The sequence below is a fragment of the Alternaria postmessia genome (genome assembly GCF_024291825.1).
Source record: "Alternaria postmessia strain BMP 2775 chromosome Unknown scaffold_27, whole genome shotgun sequence".
In the NCBI taxonomy this organism is placed as follows: Eukaryota; Fungi; Ascomycota; class Dothideomycetes; order Pleosporales; family Pleosporaceae; genus Alternaria; species Alternaria postmessia.
In genome coordinates this window covers 37919-55641 of record NW_026260100.1, presented here as the reverse complement: position 1 = coordinate 55641, position 17723 = coordinate 37919, and the positions used below count along the sequence as shown (strand labels likewise).

General features: G+C 51.4%; 6 protein-coding genes across 6 annotated transcripts; 3 read left to right on the top strand and 3 right to left on the bottom strand.

The window, feature by feature from the left end:
* Positions 1–418: 418 nt before the first annotated feature.
* Positions 419–1726, bottom strand: J4E82_005215 (uncharacterized protein; the record flags this gene model as incomplete). The annotated part of the gene is made up of 2 exons (XM_051731484.1): positions 419–1172; positions 1227–1726. The coding sequence occupies 2 exons, from the start codon at positions 1724–1726 to the stop codon at positions 419–421; spliced, it is 1254 nt and encodes a 417-aa protein (XP_051588674.1).
* Positions 1727–2128: 402 nt separating this feature from the next.
* Positions 2129–3426, bottom strand: J4E82_005214 (uncharacterized protein; the record flags this gene model as incomplete). Its single annotated transcript, XM_051731483.1, has 2 exons — positions 2129–3274; positions 3355–3426. The coding sequence occupies 2 exons, from the start codon at positions 3424–3426 to the stop codon at positions 2129–2131; spliced, it is 1218 nt and encodes a 405-aa protein (XP_051588673.1).
* Positions 3427–5125: 1699 nt separating this feature from the next.
* On the top strand, positions 5126–8587 carry J4E82_005213 (uncharacterized protein; the record flags this gene model as incomplete). Its single annotated transcript, XM_051731482.1, has 7 exons — positions 5126–5249; positions 5298–5313; positions 5366–5388; positions 5436–5553; positions 5603–5702; positions 5751–8080; positions 8128–8587. The coding sequence occupies 7 exons, from the start codon at positions 5126–5128 to the stop codon at positions 8585–8587; spliced, it is 3171 nt and encodes a 1056-aa protein (XP_051588672.1).
* An 891-nt stretch (positions 8588–9478) lies between these two features.
* On the top strand, positions 9479–10489 carry MOB11 (Maintenance of ploidy protein mob1; the record flags this gene model as incomplete). The annotated part of the gene is made up of 4 exons (XM_051731481.1): positions 9479–9501; positions 9757–9917; positions 9969–10062; positions 10111–10489. 4 exons carry the CDS (start codon positions 9479–9481, stop codon positions 10487–10489), a joined length of 657 nt encoding a protein of 218 aa, XP_051588671.1.
* A 1399-nt stretch (positions 10490–11888) lies between these two features.
* On the top strand, positions 11889–12812 carry J4E82_005211 (uncharacterized protein; the record flags this gene model as incomplete). The annotated part of the gene is made up of 3 exons (XM_051731480.1): positions 11889–12353; positions 12403–12584; positions 12641–12812. 3 exons carry the CDS (start codon positions 11889–11891, stop codon positions 12810–12812), a joined length of 819 nt encoding a protein of 272 aa, XP_051588670.1.
* Positions 12813–14930: 2118 nt separating this feature from the next.
* J4E82_005210 (uncharacterized protein) lies at positions 14931–16539 on the bottom strand (the record flags this gene model as incomplete). The annotated part of the gene is made up of 5 exons (XM_051731479.1): positions 14931–15675; positions 15726–16123; positions 16171–16253; positions 16303–16365; positions 16416–16539. 5 exons carry the CDS (start codon positions 16537–16539, stop codon positions 14931–14933), a joined length of 1413 nt encoding a protein of 470 aa, XP_051588669.1.
* Positions 16540–17723: the final 1184 nt, after the last annotated feature.

Genomic DNA, 17723 nt, shown 5'->3' with positions numbered 1-17723 from the left:
GTGTCTAGTCACGAGAACCGGTCACCAGCTTTTTATCATTATGCCACAGTTTTGCCACCAGACATGCTTCATCCACCCTGAGCACGCAACACTGACAGTAACTGATAGCTGTCCAATGGATTCTTTGTTGTGGCTAGCGAACGAGTTGCAGTTTGGCTGACACACGACAGCTGAAGACTCTGTAAATTTTCCCATAAATATGAGAACTGGCTTTATGAACCACCACGGCGTCGTTGTAGTGCCCTTTGGCTGTTTAGTTCTCATTTCGCTTCGTGTGGATGGTCGGCGCGGTGAGTTAAGTTATATTGGACATGTTTACATCCATGGTCACATCCACGGCGAGGCACTGGAGAGCGGCAAGACAATCAAAGAGTACACGCTTCGCTAGACCTTTCTTCGAGGAGTCAACCAAAAAATTCTACGCAACCACCCCAGGCCCTATACCAAGGAAGTCTCTCTCTCTGTCATGCACCCAAATACCCCTCGCAATAGTCTTAACAAACCACTCCTCAATACCCCACCCTATCGCGCTCATCATCCACAAAAACCCCAGCACACGCCAGAAGATACTGTCCCTGAACCCCATCCGCTTTCCAAAGTCAATGATGTGATCTTCCAGCATGATGATCGCTGCCTGTCCGAGAAAGCACTTGAGCGCGCCATCATCGTCAAACTTACGATTCACCAACATACTCGCCGCTCCATGAACCCACCCAGATACGCCAAACGCCACAAAAAGCTGGACATATTTGGACGCGAAAGAGCCCTTGCGCAAACCCAACACATCCCTGGTAAGCCAGGTACCAGGACTGGAGCAGATGCGCCGACACTGCTGATGCCATACCCTCGACCATGCACTACGCACACTATACAAGTCTTCAAGTTTGCCGAAGAGAGAAGGGCAGTCCCGTGGGTTGGCGAAATGCGTAGCTACACTCACAGCACCGACAGCCGAGTTTGCCATTTCCATTGATGTCATTGTGAGGAGTATATGAATCCAAGTATACCAGAAACGGGAGAGAAACGGTGAGGACGGTGGGAAGGGTTGGAAAGGCTTAATAGTGCGGATGTCGACCCAGGACCCATAAGGAGAGCCGGCGGAGTAGGAGACTATCACGTCTTTCATGAGGTAGAAGATGAGGGCTCGCAGGGTTTTGCGAGCGACAAAGGTGCTGAGTTGACATTAGTCCTGCTAGGAATGGAAAGCTGGAAATCATGGTACGTACAGACGGGGGTAGTCGGCTGGTACTTCCATGTACACGTTCTTGACTTGGTTACTCCAACCTGTGTAGCGAGGCGTTGTGGTGAGACGAAGCGCCCACCACATTCTGCTCAGGAATGTCCTTCCTGCACCACCTGGCTTATCTTCGTAACCCTTCTTTGACACCTTATCATTGTCCTTGTGTTTGTTTTCATCTCCATTCTTCCCATCCTTGCCGTACTGTATTTTGTACCACCCTTCTTTTTCGGGACTACCCAGTAAAACCCAATCAACATAAGTGAAGACGCAACTCCATACTCCGCAGTTGATAGCATAGTGATTTCCCCAGCCTGCATGCCATTCTCGATACAGAGACTGCGTGACGAGTAAAACAATAAGTGATAGACTAATGCTCACACGGAGCAATTGACGCCTGGATCCAACGGCAAGGGTGAGAACGTTGACTAGGTACAAGAGTGGGATTTGCAGTGTTATTATTTGAGGGGGCAGTTGGAACAGGGCCATTGCTACGATTTTGATTGTGCGGTCACGAGCATGGGGGTGTGACAGTTGAAGGAACTAATACATGACGGCACATTGTGGAATTTAAATAAGAATTTACACGATCCTTCGACCGGGCATGTCTGTCAGCATCCGGTGGGTAGTCGGAGACAGGGCTGACATGCTGGTTCAGTCCAATGAGAATCGTTCAAGTACGTTAGCGAATGGGTCCGTGATGTGACTTGTGTGCCTATGACTAGTTTAGCTAGTTGTAGTCGCCGGGTGGCCGTATACACGAAGATCTCAGAGGTTCCGCATCCTGGTGCCAAGAATTGGTATCATTAAATGCTACAAGCTTGGCTGCAATCAATGATTCGACCGAAAAGCCAGGTTTGAACACTATTAACGCGGCAGTGTGATTTAGCCTCAAATCTCTACGTCCTGAAAGCTTGCTCCGTCACCGTCGTCTTCGGCCGATGGCTGCCCAGGCTTTGGCCGTTGCGGTAAACTTGCTTCTATAGACTTCTCATCGTTCGGTTCAGGCTCGGAATCGTCCTCTTCGCTGTCCTCCTGCTGTTTCTCCTGGTCCGATGGTGGTTTGAGATCTTCGGTTCGGGCTTTTTGTTCTTCGGTTTGCGTCTTGGGCTCGATCGAGTTCCGCTCGCTCTTTTCACTGACGTTGTCTTTTGGTGGTGGAGGGGGCGGTGCTGCTCCGTCTGTATCGCGATCGCGCCTTGGTTGCTCGGGTGTGGGTGGTGTCACCTCTGTGCGCGGGCTCATAACAGGGCTTCTAGGTTGCTGCTGCTGTTGTTGCTGGGGCTGCTGTGATGATTGTTGAGGTGCTTGCTGAGAGCCTCCCGGACCGACACTTCGTAACCTGGGGTCTGCGTTCAGGTAGTAGCCCCTCACACCAACAATTCTGCCTTCCCGCTCGCAGCCTATGACCCAGTCTGGCACGACTACAGGGATGTTGTTCTCGACTGCCTTTTCCCATGCCGGTCCCCTGCCTTCAGTGCATACAAAGTGCGTGGTGTCGATGCGCACGTTATCCGCGATTTTAGCGCCGATTCGTTCAACGGAACGCTGCAGCGACTCGCGGAGAGCGGCGGGCATGTGGCCAGGGGTGATGGTGATACCAGACAAGTCTGTCATCTTGTGTGTCTGGACCAACAGCTTCTCACTGCTGAAGGTGCCCGCACTAGTCTTCAGAACCAGGTGAAACTGGTACTCGGTGTCGACTGCCAGGCCACTGAGCTTGGTGCTGTGTACGTCGCTCGGCTTGGGTATTGTGCCGGCCTTGTTGCCATTACGGTATAGAGTGAGGCTGCGCAGTTCGGCTGTCGCAATGTCGATGGGATCCCACTCGAGGACGACGGAGGTCTGGGTGGCATTGCGACACTTGAGAACGGGGGCTGAGGGGGTGCGCTGGCCAAAGGTACGGAATATCTCAGACTGGAGCTCGTGGAAGGCTTTCTGTGCGTCGGCTTCGGCTTTGTAGTTCCTTCCCACGTCAATGTCCACCATAGAGCCAGACGAGATGTCCGGGGGTAGCAATATGGAGGGGAACTCGATCTAGCTCTACGTCAGCCAGGATGAACTGCAAGGGTGCGTTTGCGCTGAGCTGGGCGCTGCGAGGCATTGAGGGGGCTCACAAGACGCTTGTCTTCGGTCAGTAGCACGGCTACTCCGGCGTCGACCTTTCCGACTGTGAGAGAGACGAGCATTTTGTGTCAAAGTGTCTGAGGTTGTCGAACTACAGGAACGTACGTGTATTGTTTGGTACAGCTGAGCCGCGTACCTGACCATCATTGGCGCGGCCCGAAGAATCGCCGTGGGCTTTTGGCGCTAGCCCTCACGCTCCCGGCCTCTACACTCTCTGCCTCCTGCGGCTCAACCACGATATGTCATGCAATGTAGCCTGTAAACCTTCTCCAAAGAAAAAAAAGAGAACTCGAATCTCCTCGTCCAAACTACCGAGTACCTGCGAATCATTACTTAGTTGGAAGTCTGTTCCTGCTATGTTCAAATTCAGTCGTTCGAGGTTTGTCTGGGCGTCATGTCTCTAGTGATCAACAGCCTGTTACTTTTGCCTTGCATAATTTACCAACTATCGACCACTGGAGAATATAGAACAATCAGCCGGCATCTGCACAGGAGTGGACTTGGCTACAACTATCATGTAGCATACGAGTGCTGCTAGGGGAAATTTTCCAAATCCAGAGTTGACGACAAGACCAAAAGTGTACGACTAAACATTTCCAACTGGTGTGTGCATTGCTCAAGGAGAGACTCTATGCGACCGCAATGCCGGGAGAGATGTATCAAAGATGGCTGTTGAGCACTCTCTCGCAACTGGTCCAACAAAAGGGTACCATGGTAAGCAAGAGCACTGTGGCTGGCTGCTAGCGTGTTTGCCGGTGTCAATGCTTTGTCCTCAACCGTCACGATTCAGTTCACATGTTTGCATTTTCACAGCACAACTCATTCCGAGAAACTCGGAATTCCGCATCTAGCAACTCGCGATCAGTGACGTCATCACGCACACTGGACCTAGCGCCAGAGGCTAGGCGTGGTCTTCAGGACATGCATCGGTGCGGGTATGCCCATGGTTGTCGGTGGTACATCACGTGAATTGGCGTCTGGAGCGTAGAACGCGATGCGCATGTCGACTGTCCTCAACTGTGCTGCATGCCGCGGAAGCAGGGACACGACCGCGTTCAGAATGGCATACTGGTGCCATGCGAATCGCAATGCCGGGGTCCGCTGTCACAGCTCCATACCCCAGAAGGCCTCCGAGGCTGGCCAGTTGGGATCGGCGATGGCACAGTGGGGAGGCCCGGAGACTAACGTCTTTATCGTGGTTGCTTGTTCCAAGCGCGTTCAACACTTTGACGCAGAGATTTTGGAGGCGGCTCAACAGAAGGCCGACACGTGTAGCCGACGCTGCTGCCGCCATGGGCATGGGCATTTCCAAGCTTCTGGCCAATTCCTTGCGGCGCGTTTGACATGGGATTGAAACCTGACCGAGCAGGGCGTTAGACTAGAGTGGGCTTAGGTCAGCCGTTCGCGATAAGTCCCGCGATGCACGGTTGCCGTCCTATGATGCATCGCGAGTTCCTGCGTCGACGGCTTGTGGTAGCTACGACCAAGACACGAGCCCTGCCAGAAACCTTCCCGTCATTCAGTCTCTTCCTCTGCGCATCTTCTCCAAACATTGGACTTCCTCTCCAAACACCTCATCTGGTATACATTACCCCACCCACCTCTTCTCCACTATCTCGATCGTCTGATTACCCCATTGTTTTCTCCATACTGCCTGCAGGAAATAATTCCCTCGACACCGCTCCACGCGCCGTCGCCTAAACCTCGCCCACTTCTCGCAAGTAGCACCCCTCCTACACCACTCCGACACACATTGTCACGATGGTTCTCATTGAGAATCAAGAATACCTCTGCGAAGAGGAGAAGCGTCTGAAGCAGGACCGGGAACGCACCGCTTACTGGAAGCGATGGGGTCCCTACGTTGCCGAGAGGCAGTGGGCAACTGGTCAGTCTTCTTAATCAACATGCTCGAGTCAATCTAATCTGTACACAGTCCGCGAAGATTACTCGTGAGTACCCTTGCTGCCACCGCCATTGTCTGCTACTAACCAATTTCTCTAGCCCTGATGGAGATGCCTGGAGCCGTAAGTACGCTTGACCGACACAATCCCCAGCTACTAATGCTATACAGATTTCACGCACGACATGGCACGGTCGCGCGCCTTCCGCTGGGGCGAAGACGGCATTGCTGGTGTGTCCGACTCGCACGGTTTCCAGAACATTGCCTTTGCTTTCTGGAATGAGAAGGAGTAAGCGTGCAGCATGCAGTATGTGAAATGTATACTAACTTCTCTGCAGTGACTTCCTGAAGGAGCGCCTTTTCGGTCTCTCGAACCCCCAGGGTAACCACGGCGAGTCGCTCAAGGAGTGTCATTTCCATCTGGACAACACACCAACTGTAAGTTGGAATGGCTCATCTTCTATATGCTGCTAACTCCGCTCGCAGCACTCGTACATGAAGTTCCTCTACAAACTCCCTCAGCGAAAATTCCCATACGAAGACCTCATCGAGACGAATGGAAAACGAACGCGATTGGACAAGGAGTACAACCTCGTCGACACCGGCATCTTCGATGACGATCGGTATTGGGATATCTTCATTGAAACTGCAAAGGAGGCAGACGATCCCGAGGAGTTGTGCTTCCGAGTCACGGCTTACAACCGGGGACCAGAACCAGCGCCGCTGCATATTGTACCTCACTGTTGGTTCAGGAACACCTGGGCATGGGGTCATGAGGACGAGAAGCTGAAACCCTCCATCACCAAGATTGGTCCAACAACGGCGCAGTCAAAACATCACAAGCTAGGGGACCGCTACTTCCAGCTTTCACCGTCCCCTGGCACCGGCCCAAGTGGCGAGGATGTTCAGCCTGAACTTCTCTTCACCGACAACGATACCAACTACAAGGGGCTATGGAATGTTGAGAACAAAGTTCCGTTTGTCAAAGACGGAATCCATCGCCGCATCGTAGATGAGCAGCTGGACGCTGTCAACCCTGAGAACACTGGCACCAAGTGTGGCGCCTGGTACGCTTTTGATGAAGGCGATGGTGTCCCGCCAGGCGAGTGCGCTGTTGTCCGCTTCAGACTGTCGAAGAGAAACGACGGGTTCCTTGACGAAGAAATGTTTGACGACATCATCGAACAGCGCCGCGCTGAGGCCGATGAGTTCTACTACAGAATAAGCCCCCTTCCAATTGCTGACGATCTGCGCAACATTCAGCGTCAAGCCTTTTCCGGTATGATGTGGTGCAAGCAATATTACCACTTCATCTGGGACCAGTGGGCGAATGGTGACCCTGGCATGCCTCCTCCACCACCTGGTCGGAAGGCTATACGAAACAACGAATGGAAGCACATGTACTTGGACGATATCCTTTCTATGCCCGACTCTTGGGAGTATCCCTTCTTCGCGGCCTGGGACAGCGCATTCCACTGCATTACACTTGCCATGATCGACCCAGACTTCGCCAAGAAGCAGCTGGACCTCTTCACACGCGAATGGTACATGCACCCGAACGGACAATTGCCAGCATACGAATGGAATTTTGGCGACGTGAACCCTCCAGTACACGCCTGGTCGCTTTTCAGGGTGTTCAAGATCGAGCGCAAGATGTACGGACGCGAGGACTTTGACTGCCTCGAGCGCGTGTTCCAGAAGCTATTGCTAAACTTCACCTGGTGGGTCAACCGGAAAGATGCTGACGGAAAGAACATTTTTGAAGGTGGCTTCCTGGGTCTCGACAACATTGGTCTCTTCAATCGTTCGGATCCTTTACCGACTGGTGGTGTCCTGGAACAGGCTGACAGTACTGGCTGGATGGGCTTCTATTGTTTGAACATGTTGAACATTTGCCTCGAGCTTGCCAAGCGACGACGCATCTACGAAGATATGGCCTCCAAGTTTTTCGAGCACTTTTTGATGATCAGCGATGCCATGCAGTTCCGCAGCGAGGGCGAGTCGAAACCACTGTGGAATGAGGAGGACGGTTTCTACTACGATGCCATCTCTTGGGGTGGCCCATGGTCTCACCAGATGCCCGTCCGTTCTCTGGTCGGTCTCATCCCTCTCTACTCAACCATGACACTGGAGCCGGAGGTTATCAACCGCCTGCCAAGTTTCAAGAAACGAGTCGAATGGTTCATAGCCAACCGCCCGGAACAATCGAAGCGCAACATCCATACGCTCTCAAAACGTGGCCAAGGAAACCGTATGCTCTTGTCACTTGTTAACGAAGACCGACTGAAGCGCATAATGAAGAGGATGTTGGACGAGGATGAGTTCTTCGCTGACCACGGTATCCGATCGCTTTCGAAATACCACAAGGACCATCCCTACTCCATGGACGTGAACGGCCAAAAGTACGAAGTTGCTTACCTTCCCGGTGACTCGGACAGCGGACTTTTTGGTGGCAACAGCAACTGGCGAGGTCCTATTTGGCTAGCCGTCAACTTCCTACTAATAGAATCTTGTCAGAGATTCCATCTCTACTATGGCAACGATCTGAAGGTAGAGTGCCCTACTGGGTCGGGTGACTACATGCATCTCGGTCACGTCGCAGAGGAGATTCAGCATCGTCTTCAGCATTTGTTTGCTCGTGGTGATGACGGTAGAAGAGCCATCAACGACGGCAACGAAATGTTGGACTTTGACCCGAACTGGAAAGACTACATGTGGTACCACGAGTTCTTCGATGGTGATACCGGCCGTGGCTTGGGAGCGACACATCAGTGCGGCTGGACCGGACTGATTGCGAAGATGATTCATGACACTGGGTAAGTTCAATCAGCATTCGTATGATACATTGACTAATAATGTGTAGTATGACTTGTCGTCTTCCACAAACGCCACGCACGCCAGGAGGTGCTGCCGACCATTACTTTGACGATGTTTTCACTACGACAGGCAAGCCAACCAAGCGTCAGGCTCTCCGCCGGTCTTCGACAAGCCGTAGCATAGGCTTCCGAAGCGACTGGGGTGAGACATCCACCAATGGCGAGGAAGACGACGTCACAAGCCCGATAAAACGCAAGAACTCTGTCGGTGTTCTGGACCAAGAGGCGCTTGAGCAGAAGTCCGCGATGGAAGATCGCCTCCATCACTATGTCAGTGGTCAGCTTCAGCGCATCAAGACAGGCATGCAGGATTATGAGCCAGATGAGTTCGAGACCATGACTGATGGCGGGTCTGACTCAAGGCCAACGACGCAGAATGGTCGTCGCAATGGACGTGGGCGCGACAAAGGTGACTACTTTGAGCAAGATCCCTATTTCAGCAAATGAGTGTCACCAGAAGGTGTTTGGGGATCTGGTTTGGAGTGATAATCATCAGCGTTACAAGTTGTTAACAGGCGAACCCTATATCCTAGACCTAGAGTAGACCTTTTCACGATACAACGACATCTTCATTCAGGCTTAAATGTGTTTCCTACGTCGTCTTCTCGCAATGGTCCTCTGAGCCCTTTGAAAAGTTATCAAACTTGACCGATGCCCAGTAATCGAGTTCGCCAGTTCGCAATCGTCTGCAATAATGCATCTGCGCATAGAAACACCCTCCATTCCCATTTCAATCAGAGAGTCTACCAGCAAGTACATCTCATCTGCAGTAGAACCGTTCAACGCTCCCAGGTGCACAGGTATCGTATGAAACTACCATCATCCTTCGGTGCATATGGTATGGTAAAGTCGAAGTCAAAATTGCGTGCCTCAACGTGTTGTTGGAGACTATGGAGTTGTAGAGGAAGCTCGACATCACTCACATGATGAACCTAACCATTTGATACCCTCATGTGATTGATTATGGTTGTATCATTCTGAGAAAGATTTCGTAACTCAGTGGTGTAGTCGAAGACGACTTTCGAAAGGGCGTTTGCCTGGCTAGCCAATCAAATCTTATCGATAAGCTTTGCTTGGTGTTTAGACGGACCCCCGTCCCCGCTGCCCAAAACAATCAACCCCAGCAATCCAACGTCATTGGCACTCCCTCTCTCTACTACCCTCTTCTTGTCACTCGCTTAAAAGGTTATTGTATCGAGGCCTGTGCTCCTTGGTATGTACAAATGTTCGTAATACTCTCGCTATTTGACCGGCTAACCATCGGAATGCGCTACAGCCGATAGCACGCACGCGGCACCGTCGAGACATTTAGCACTATAGCACGGTTCGGGAGTCGACATGTCGGGCTTCATAAGTACCATGTTCGTCGTCCTTCTTCTCCTCTGCCAGTTTGCCCTGCGGAACGAAGTCGATGCCTTCCCCATTCGCCCCTAACTCGGGCCGCATGAACCACAGGATACGTACACATGTATCAGGCTGTCAAGAGCGGGACATTACAGACACTGGAGAATCTACAGAAGACTGGGGCTTGAGGATACCGCGGTCGAGGTCGAATGGGGCTGTGACGGCATTTGGACCTACAACTCGATCGGCAGCTGACTCGTCTCCTTCTTTAGCAACCCGCGAACTCGCGCACCGTTCAAACCGTCAAAGAACCGAGGCACCAGCAGCTGGCAGTTGAAGCAGTATGCTGAGGCTACACTTGGTAGCGGCAGTTTGAGGAAGGCCGTCAAGCTGCCTGAGGGCGAGGACAAGGATGAGTGGCTAGCCGTCAATGGTATACGGAATCGCTCGAAGTGTTGAAAGTCAGACTGACATGAGATTGCAGTTGTCGATTTCTACAACCAGATCAACTTGCTCTATGGATCTATCACTGAGTTCTGCTCCCCGCAAAGCTGTCCTGAAATGAAGGCAACCGACGAGTAAGCCTATACTAAGCTCTTGATATGCGCGAAACTAACCGTCGGCAGATTCGAGTACCTCTGGCAAGACTCCGAGAATTACAAAAAGCCTACCAAGATGCCCGCACCCGAATATATCGAACACCTCATGGCATGGATACAGTCCAACGTCGACAACGAGTCTATGTTTCCCTCACGCATCGGCGTACCCTTCCCCAAGACTTTCCCTGCTCTCATCCGGAACATGTTCAAGCGTCTATACCGTGTCTATGCGCATATTTACTGCCACCATTACCCTGTCGTCATTGAGTTGGGTCTGGAACCACATCTCAACACCAGCTTCAAGCACTATGTGCTATTTATTGACGAACATGGTCTGGCCAGTGGAAGCAAGGACTTCTGGGGTCCGTTGGGTGATCTGGTCGAGAGCATGCTGAGAAGTGATTGAACGTCTCCAATTGCCTCGACAAAAGTGGCAGAAAGGGACTGGAGATGAGACAAGGCTATCATGCATAAAGAGCATATCTTGACGGCGTTGAGGAGCATTTACATTTTGGCATGCACAGGAAGATATCACAAGCAAGTGCACATGTTGACGATGTATGAATAGTAGCAATGATTCGGCATAATGAGTTTCAGCTTCAATGTGCGCATGCAACTCCATTGTTCCGTCAATCGCGCTCGCGAACGCAAGCCATGCCCAGGCAGCATCTCGTATCCAGGTTGCTGAGCGTTTGACGTCTCATGGAAGTGGGTTTTGTCTGCGAACATATAGTGGGGCAGAGTTCGTGTATCGGAGACTTGGCGGATAGTAGACATGGTAGCCGTTCATGCCTCCCTTCTCAACCAAACAGCCGCTCCATACTTGTATCCACGCATATCGGTCCTTTCCCAATTGCGAAACTGCAAACATCCTCTAGCGATGTTGGCGATGGCGATTGCTATATGACAAACGCACTATTACGCATGGTCGTACTACGATGCTGACGACGTTCATTCAGCCGGAACAATTCTGGCACCTGTTCACAAACCAACCCTGCGAAGCATGCATTGTCTGCTCGAGTCTGGCCTCTGGTAGCAATATTGGAAATGCAACCAATCGGGTACGGCACTTCCATTTGCAGCTACGGCCTTCGACCCCTTCGAGATCCACGTGCTCAGCGTGCGCGGACTTTTGCCAGCCTTCAAGGTTGCGTCACACGGCGGTGTGAACGGTTGCAGCTGAAGAAGCGGAGAAGTTCGTTTTGAACGGTCGCGAGAATAGCCGAGATGAGCACTGGATGGGGGCAGGGCGGAGCGTGAGACATTGGGCAAACCTTACAGTCAACACAAAAGGGAACGCGGAGCAACGCACTGGGCGACCCCAGCTTTGCACAATTCTCGGTTTGTCGCATCCTTTCCGGCATGCATGTAGACGGCATTGTGAACAGACACCGCGATTACCGAATTGCGGGGAGCGATACAACGCTGCGTGGGAAGTGTGGGGAAAACGAACCACGAGGCAATGACAGGGGCGGTTGTATAAGGTAAGACAATGCAAGTTAAGGCACCGGGTAGCTTGAAAGGAAGTGGGAAGAGTGACAGCGGCTGTCTGACCTCTCAGATGCCATTACCCCGGGTACCGTTTCAGTACCCAAGCTCCGCCGACCCCTGCAAGGTGTACAGCATGATGGTTCTCGGCCTCGAGTATCAAAAGCAGTTTAATCTCTCCTTGCAGCCGGACTAAGAAGGGACCCCTCTTTTTTGGTATCCTTCAAATATCATTTCCTGGCACTGCGCGCGGATCATTCTAGCTAATAAACCATGCCATTCGGTTTCTACTTCGACTTCACATCTCTCATTCCGCAATGATGCCGCAACATCTCCGCAATATCGCCCTCACTATCGAGTTCTTCGCGGTCCTTGCGCGATGTGCACATCTCAACTACACTGGGGAGGCTGTTACAACTCGCTTCTGGGACTGTTGTAAACCGTCTTGTGGTTGGAATGGGAAGGCACAGTTCTCGAGACCGGTAGAATCGTGTACGGCCGACGACAAGCCTACGGATATCGCCGCCGGTACTGGTTGCAACGGCGGTAGTGCGTTTCAGTGCTCCAACCAGCAGCCATGGGCCATCAACGACACTCTGTCATATGGCTATGCTGGTGTCTACATCACACCAGATCTCACACATGGAGGTATCGAGGACGCCTGGTGTTGCGCATGCTATCAACTCAACTTCACCAGTGAGCCTTTGATCGGCAAGAGCATGATTGTACAAGCCTCGAATACCGCCTACGATGTAACCAACGCGAATCGGTTTTCACTTGCAGTAAGCCATTGCAATTCGGATATTATGACTACAAAGCTAATCAACTTAGGTCCCCGGTGGTAACACAACGTCAACGAATGCATGCGCCCAGCAATATGGCGTATCTCAATCTGTCTTTGGTGAAAACATGGCGGGTGTCAAATCCATTGACGACTGCCAAAATCTACCCGAAAACCTAAGAGCCGGTTGCGAATGGCGCTTTGATTGGTTCAAAGACGCATCATTTCCAAGGTAAGCATAATCTCAATCCAAAAGCTACATGACGTACATCGGCTAACTTCACATAGTGCAAACTTCAAACGCGTGGTCTGTCCTTCGGAAATTACAGCCAAGACAAACTGTATCCGTAATGACGATAAAGTGCTTGCAGGCGAGGCGTCTTCCGCTCAGAGCCTCACGCCTAGCTCTTCCACTATGGCTTTCTTCGCCGTCATCATACTAGGTTTAATATCGATATAGCGTCGGTGACGCGAGGCTTTGCATCACGTTCTTTCGTTTTCACTATCGTTACGTTGTTTCGATTCCTCTCTGTCGTTCGTCTTTGTAGGCTGACTGGCTGGAGATGTCAGATGATGGAGCTGGCTAGCCCATCTTTCATGCATGGATACCCTACCAATAAAAAGACTCGTGTCGGAAGAGACAGCATACCGCGTCCAGAACAGCACGCAGTCGTATCTCCGCGATCTTTCCAGTGTCGGAGTCACCGATTATGTTGTTATGACTTCAATCTCCTTTCTTCGTATTCTCCCTTCTCGTTCATGAGAAGGGCTCTTGTATGCTATTACGATTGTGTTATTGCATAGCGACATCTAGTGGCGTTTTTTTGCAGCTATGGAGGCAGCGCAAAACGTACGTCGAATGATAAGCCTCTTTGTACTCGCTTGAAAAACACATGTTATGGCGTGACGTTGGAGGAAGATCTCATCAGGTATACTGTTAGTGCGAAGAATCAACCAGACCGGTTGGTGGAATTGAAATGAAGGCCTTTCGCAAAGTCAAGAAACCACCCAAATCGAACCAATTGACAGAAAGCAGACCTACGATAGTCGGACCATTTGCCGCCACCGTCTGCATCCTCCTTTGTTCACATGAACTGCTCATGACACAAATCGCCACGATACTCCTCCAGGAAAACGCCCTTCCCTCCGCTATCCGAAAAAGAAAGCCGAGGAGGGATATTGTAAACGCCCTACACAACGGCACCATCCTCGACTTCCGATCGCGTTCGCCCAGTCCACTCACTCGCCCAATCCCGCTTTTCATTTAGGCAAATGACACCACCGAACAAGTTTTTCTGTATTTGAATCTTGCACATCCCCCGCCATGGGCGCGCGCACCGTACCGAGAAGAGAGATTATCCATATTGAGCCGCGGGCGCTAGGGGAAATCCGATATATTACATGGGCAACCTGTTAACGATACTAACAGACAAGTGATGAGCGAAGGCAAGAAAATGTAGCACTAGAGAAAGGCATCGAAAATTTGATTGCGAGGGGTCTTTGCCACTCAATCAGGGTTTGTGATCCGCGTTGTGCGGTGCAGTAGGATTCAAAAGAGGGTGGTGGAAGGAGGGTGTTGAGTGGAGAAGTCAACGACTTACCCCTCGCTTAGGCGCGGTGAGATCCTTTCCGTCGAATGCATTATCGCATGTGTGAGATGTGTGATTGTACGCAAAGCCGTTGACGGGCGTTCAGGTCTTAATCTTTCTTTCTTTCTTTCCTCCCAAGCTCCCTTGCTTTGCGCAAGGAGAGTCCTGCATAGGTTCTGCTATGGAGGTGACCTATATGCAGATACGTACCCAACTAGGTAGTCTTACGATCCTGCCCAAGTGGATGACCTTGCTGCTTCAAGTAAGGTTTCCGTTGGATGATAGACGAGATTTGTGAGAAGAGACCTAAACCTCCGGACTCGCGAATCCGAGGTAATGACAATCGCCAACAAAGTTCGTGCTCGGTCTTTCGTTGTTCTGGACGCGCTTGGCTGCAAGGTATCTTTACCAATGTAACAACAAAAGTGCCATACACACAAAGACCATGAACAACGTTCGTAGCGCATCACCTCACGAACGATTTCATCGTAGGCAGAAGACTACACTGGCATGGCGCGACACGAGACACGCGCTGACGCACAGGTAGCATGATCAGCAAACCACCCCTGCAGTAAGGAACGGCACGGATTGCGTCTTGACATGGTAAGTGCACTGTGACGGTTGGACCCCAGATCCATTAATGCGCACCCCTGCGGACAAACGGGCCTGAGCGCCGCGCTGGTGTGGTTGGGTGGGAGGCTTGGTCACTCTGGTGGGAAATTGAGACAACGGCATAGCGGATAGGGCGTACGGGATTCGAAAGTGGCAGATACGTACCAGATGAATGACTGCCGACATGAGTGGTCTGGGCTTGCGACGTTTTTCGGGCCATCAGTTTTGCGGATCTAGGAAAGACGGGGACACTATCCAGTATCTCACGACTTAGGAACACCATTCATGGATCTATAGAACAATATTCGAGCGCAGACGTAACGGGAGATTCGAGTTGTCAATGTTTCAATATAAATTGTTCGTCCGCTATAGGATCACTATAACCTTGGGTATGGGTATATCTCATCATCATCTTCACCATCCTCGATACCTCGTAGCCTTGCGGGCGTCAACGGCGCAATTGGGCTGAGCGTCGAGTTCGAAAACCTTATTGTTGGGGTTGTCGGACTCAGCGTCGGACTATCCATACTCTTCCACCCAGCACCCACATCTTTGCTTTCAACGAGCGTCGGCGCGGACCCCAAACTACCCACACTCCGAACCGTTTCTAACAGGTCACCCTTCTCGCAGGAATCGGCCGTCTCATACCGATCCAAGCTATTTCTTCGCGATCTTGGAAAGTAACTTCGTTTCTGATGCCGTAATTCGCCTGTGGTGACGACTCGAGGCGGGAAGTCTTGTCGACATTCCCCTCGAATGCTGACGTCGCCCTTTGACCGCGTAGCCAGGCTACTTGAGAAGTCGTCCTGTATACAGGGGAGAATCTTCTGTACCACACGATTCTTTCTTGTGTAACGGCTGATGTCTGAAGAGCTTGATCTGTTCGAATGTTGCCAATCACCACGAAACTCGCGTTCCATGGGCGTCGCTTTGGTTCGGAAGTTGAAAATCCATCGTGTAACGAGACCGCGGAGAATTGGTATGTTGGCTACGATGATGGCTACGTTGTTCTCGATGTGGTTGATACAGTAGTCGATTGGATATGTCCAGTCAGGGTTGAACAATGTGTAAAGTCGGTCGCGGTACGAAAGGTAGATTTTTGCAGCACCGATTGCAGTAACACTGTAGAAAAGTTAGTCGATCTGTTCAAGCAGCATATAGATAAGGCGTACGCAAGACTGCAGGTAAAGACTACCAGTACAACCAGGCGGGATCTTAGTCGAGCGCTCATCATCCTTCGCACGATGATGAAAGGTATCGGAAGGATAAGAACATCGGTGAGCAGATTTGCGCAAGTGACCCAGATTAACATCTCGCCCATTTTGTGTCTGCCCATGCAGTGCAACCCTCCGAAAGTTCTTGGTTTCCAGGTATTGCCTGTTAAAGGGGGACAAATGAATATGTAGAGGAACCATGGTATCAGGGCACTGCCAACGGTGAAGACCAAGATGGCGTAGAGTACCCGCTTGAGCCATTCGATGACGGAACCAGCTCGAAGGAGGAGAAGTATGATGGATGCTTTGACTAGCGGTAGTATAGGGATATTCAAGAGATTGAATGCCATGACAACCTGTAGTAGTCAGTAAAAACAATCTAGCATGCTGAAGCGGTACCTACAGCATAATACTCGTCATAGTTTGGTTCTATCTCATCGACTGGTACCTGCCAGATGTGTACACCCACGTGCCACATCTTTACATCTATTCAGAGTCAGTGAGACTGAACATCAACGCTCATTCTAGTACTTACGTCGATGTGACGGCCCTATGAGGGCTATTGATAGCAGCAACGGAAGTATGATGAGCCAGTCATCTGTTCGAATGCGTTAATATCGTTCACTTAAGACACATCGACTATCATACCCCAGCTCAACCGTAGGTTCAGTTTCCGCCGCGTATATATCCTCAGGATGACGAATATCGATGCCAGGAGGGGTGTGCCGTAGATGACCCCCAGACAGGTGAGTTGGAGAGGATAGGTAGGCATCTCGACGACCTACTGTCAGGAACCTGAAGAAATCGCGAAAACCACATCTCGCGCTGCTTGTGGGTGGGCAATCTCATATAAACCTGGAAACAGGGTCGGTCAAGGGCAGCGCAACCCTTGTTCACTTGTGCGCGCCCGAGGCAGGCACAGCCGGTCGTCTCTAAATGTCCCCCGCAATTCGCATATTAACACTTACAGAAACGAGTTAAGCAGAGGCCCTTCTACTTGCCCCACGGTCTAGTCTTCCGTCGGTCACACTCACGTGGATCTGATTGATAGCTACACTATACACCTGCCACTCAAAAGGCTTGGTGTCGCTATGGAAGCCGGTCGTATTCCATGGTGCGACAAACATGACATCCCTCCTCCCGTCTACCTTGACGAATTCTCTTACATGAACAGTGAACCACATACGAGTTGGCTGGTTTCCGACGCCTCGGGAATTGTGCAGCCGGACGGTATCAGAGTGGGCTCTTCCGCGATTCGGCTCGTGGCTGTCAGAGACGCGAGAAGTGGGTGTTGTGCAGGCGCCAATTGTTCTCACGCAACCTGGGGCCCACCAGCGCTAGTACGGAGGACTTGGTGTAACGTATTCTTCCTGGAACCTGGACCGATCACAGCGTGTCGAGTAGCCGATCCCTGTTGTGAGCGAATCTGGGGCCGCCGCTTAAAGTGCATGGCCCAATGAAGGGCGGCGCACATAGTAAATGCGACGCAGCGGACAGCACATAGCGTATAGATGCCCTCAAGCAAGAGGATGAGATATGAGAACGGCGCAATTTGGCAATATGCCTTCGGAGCTAAAAGGATTCGTGGTGGGTCACGCCGTGAATGCGTGGAGATTCCAGGAGCTTAGGCCTGCTCAACAGGTATCACGTTCCGGGGATGTTTCGAGAAGACACATTTGGGTAACGTGCCCTCGATGCGACGGCGGAAACTACTCGGCCCAAGACCGTTTCAGACCGTTACACTGACGTTCCCATGCGTGCTCATTGGAGATCGCCATATTGAACACCTTCATTTGCTATCATTGCGACAGCGGAGGTCGGACGAACAAGATCAGGAGAAACTGCCGACGATCTGTGCGTTCTTATATTGCGCCGCTGGCGGTCAGCCTGACTGTATGAGGCCATCGGCTGGCGGGGCAGCCTTTTGTTACGTTGAATCGTGAACGAAAGTGTAGA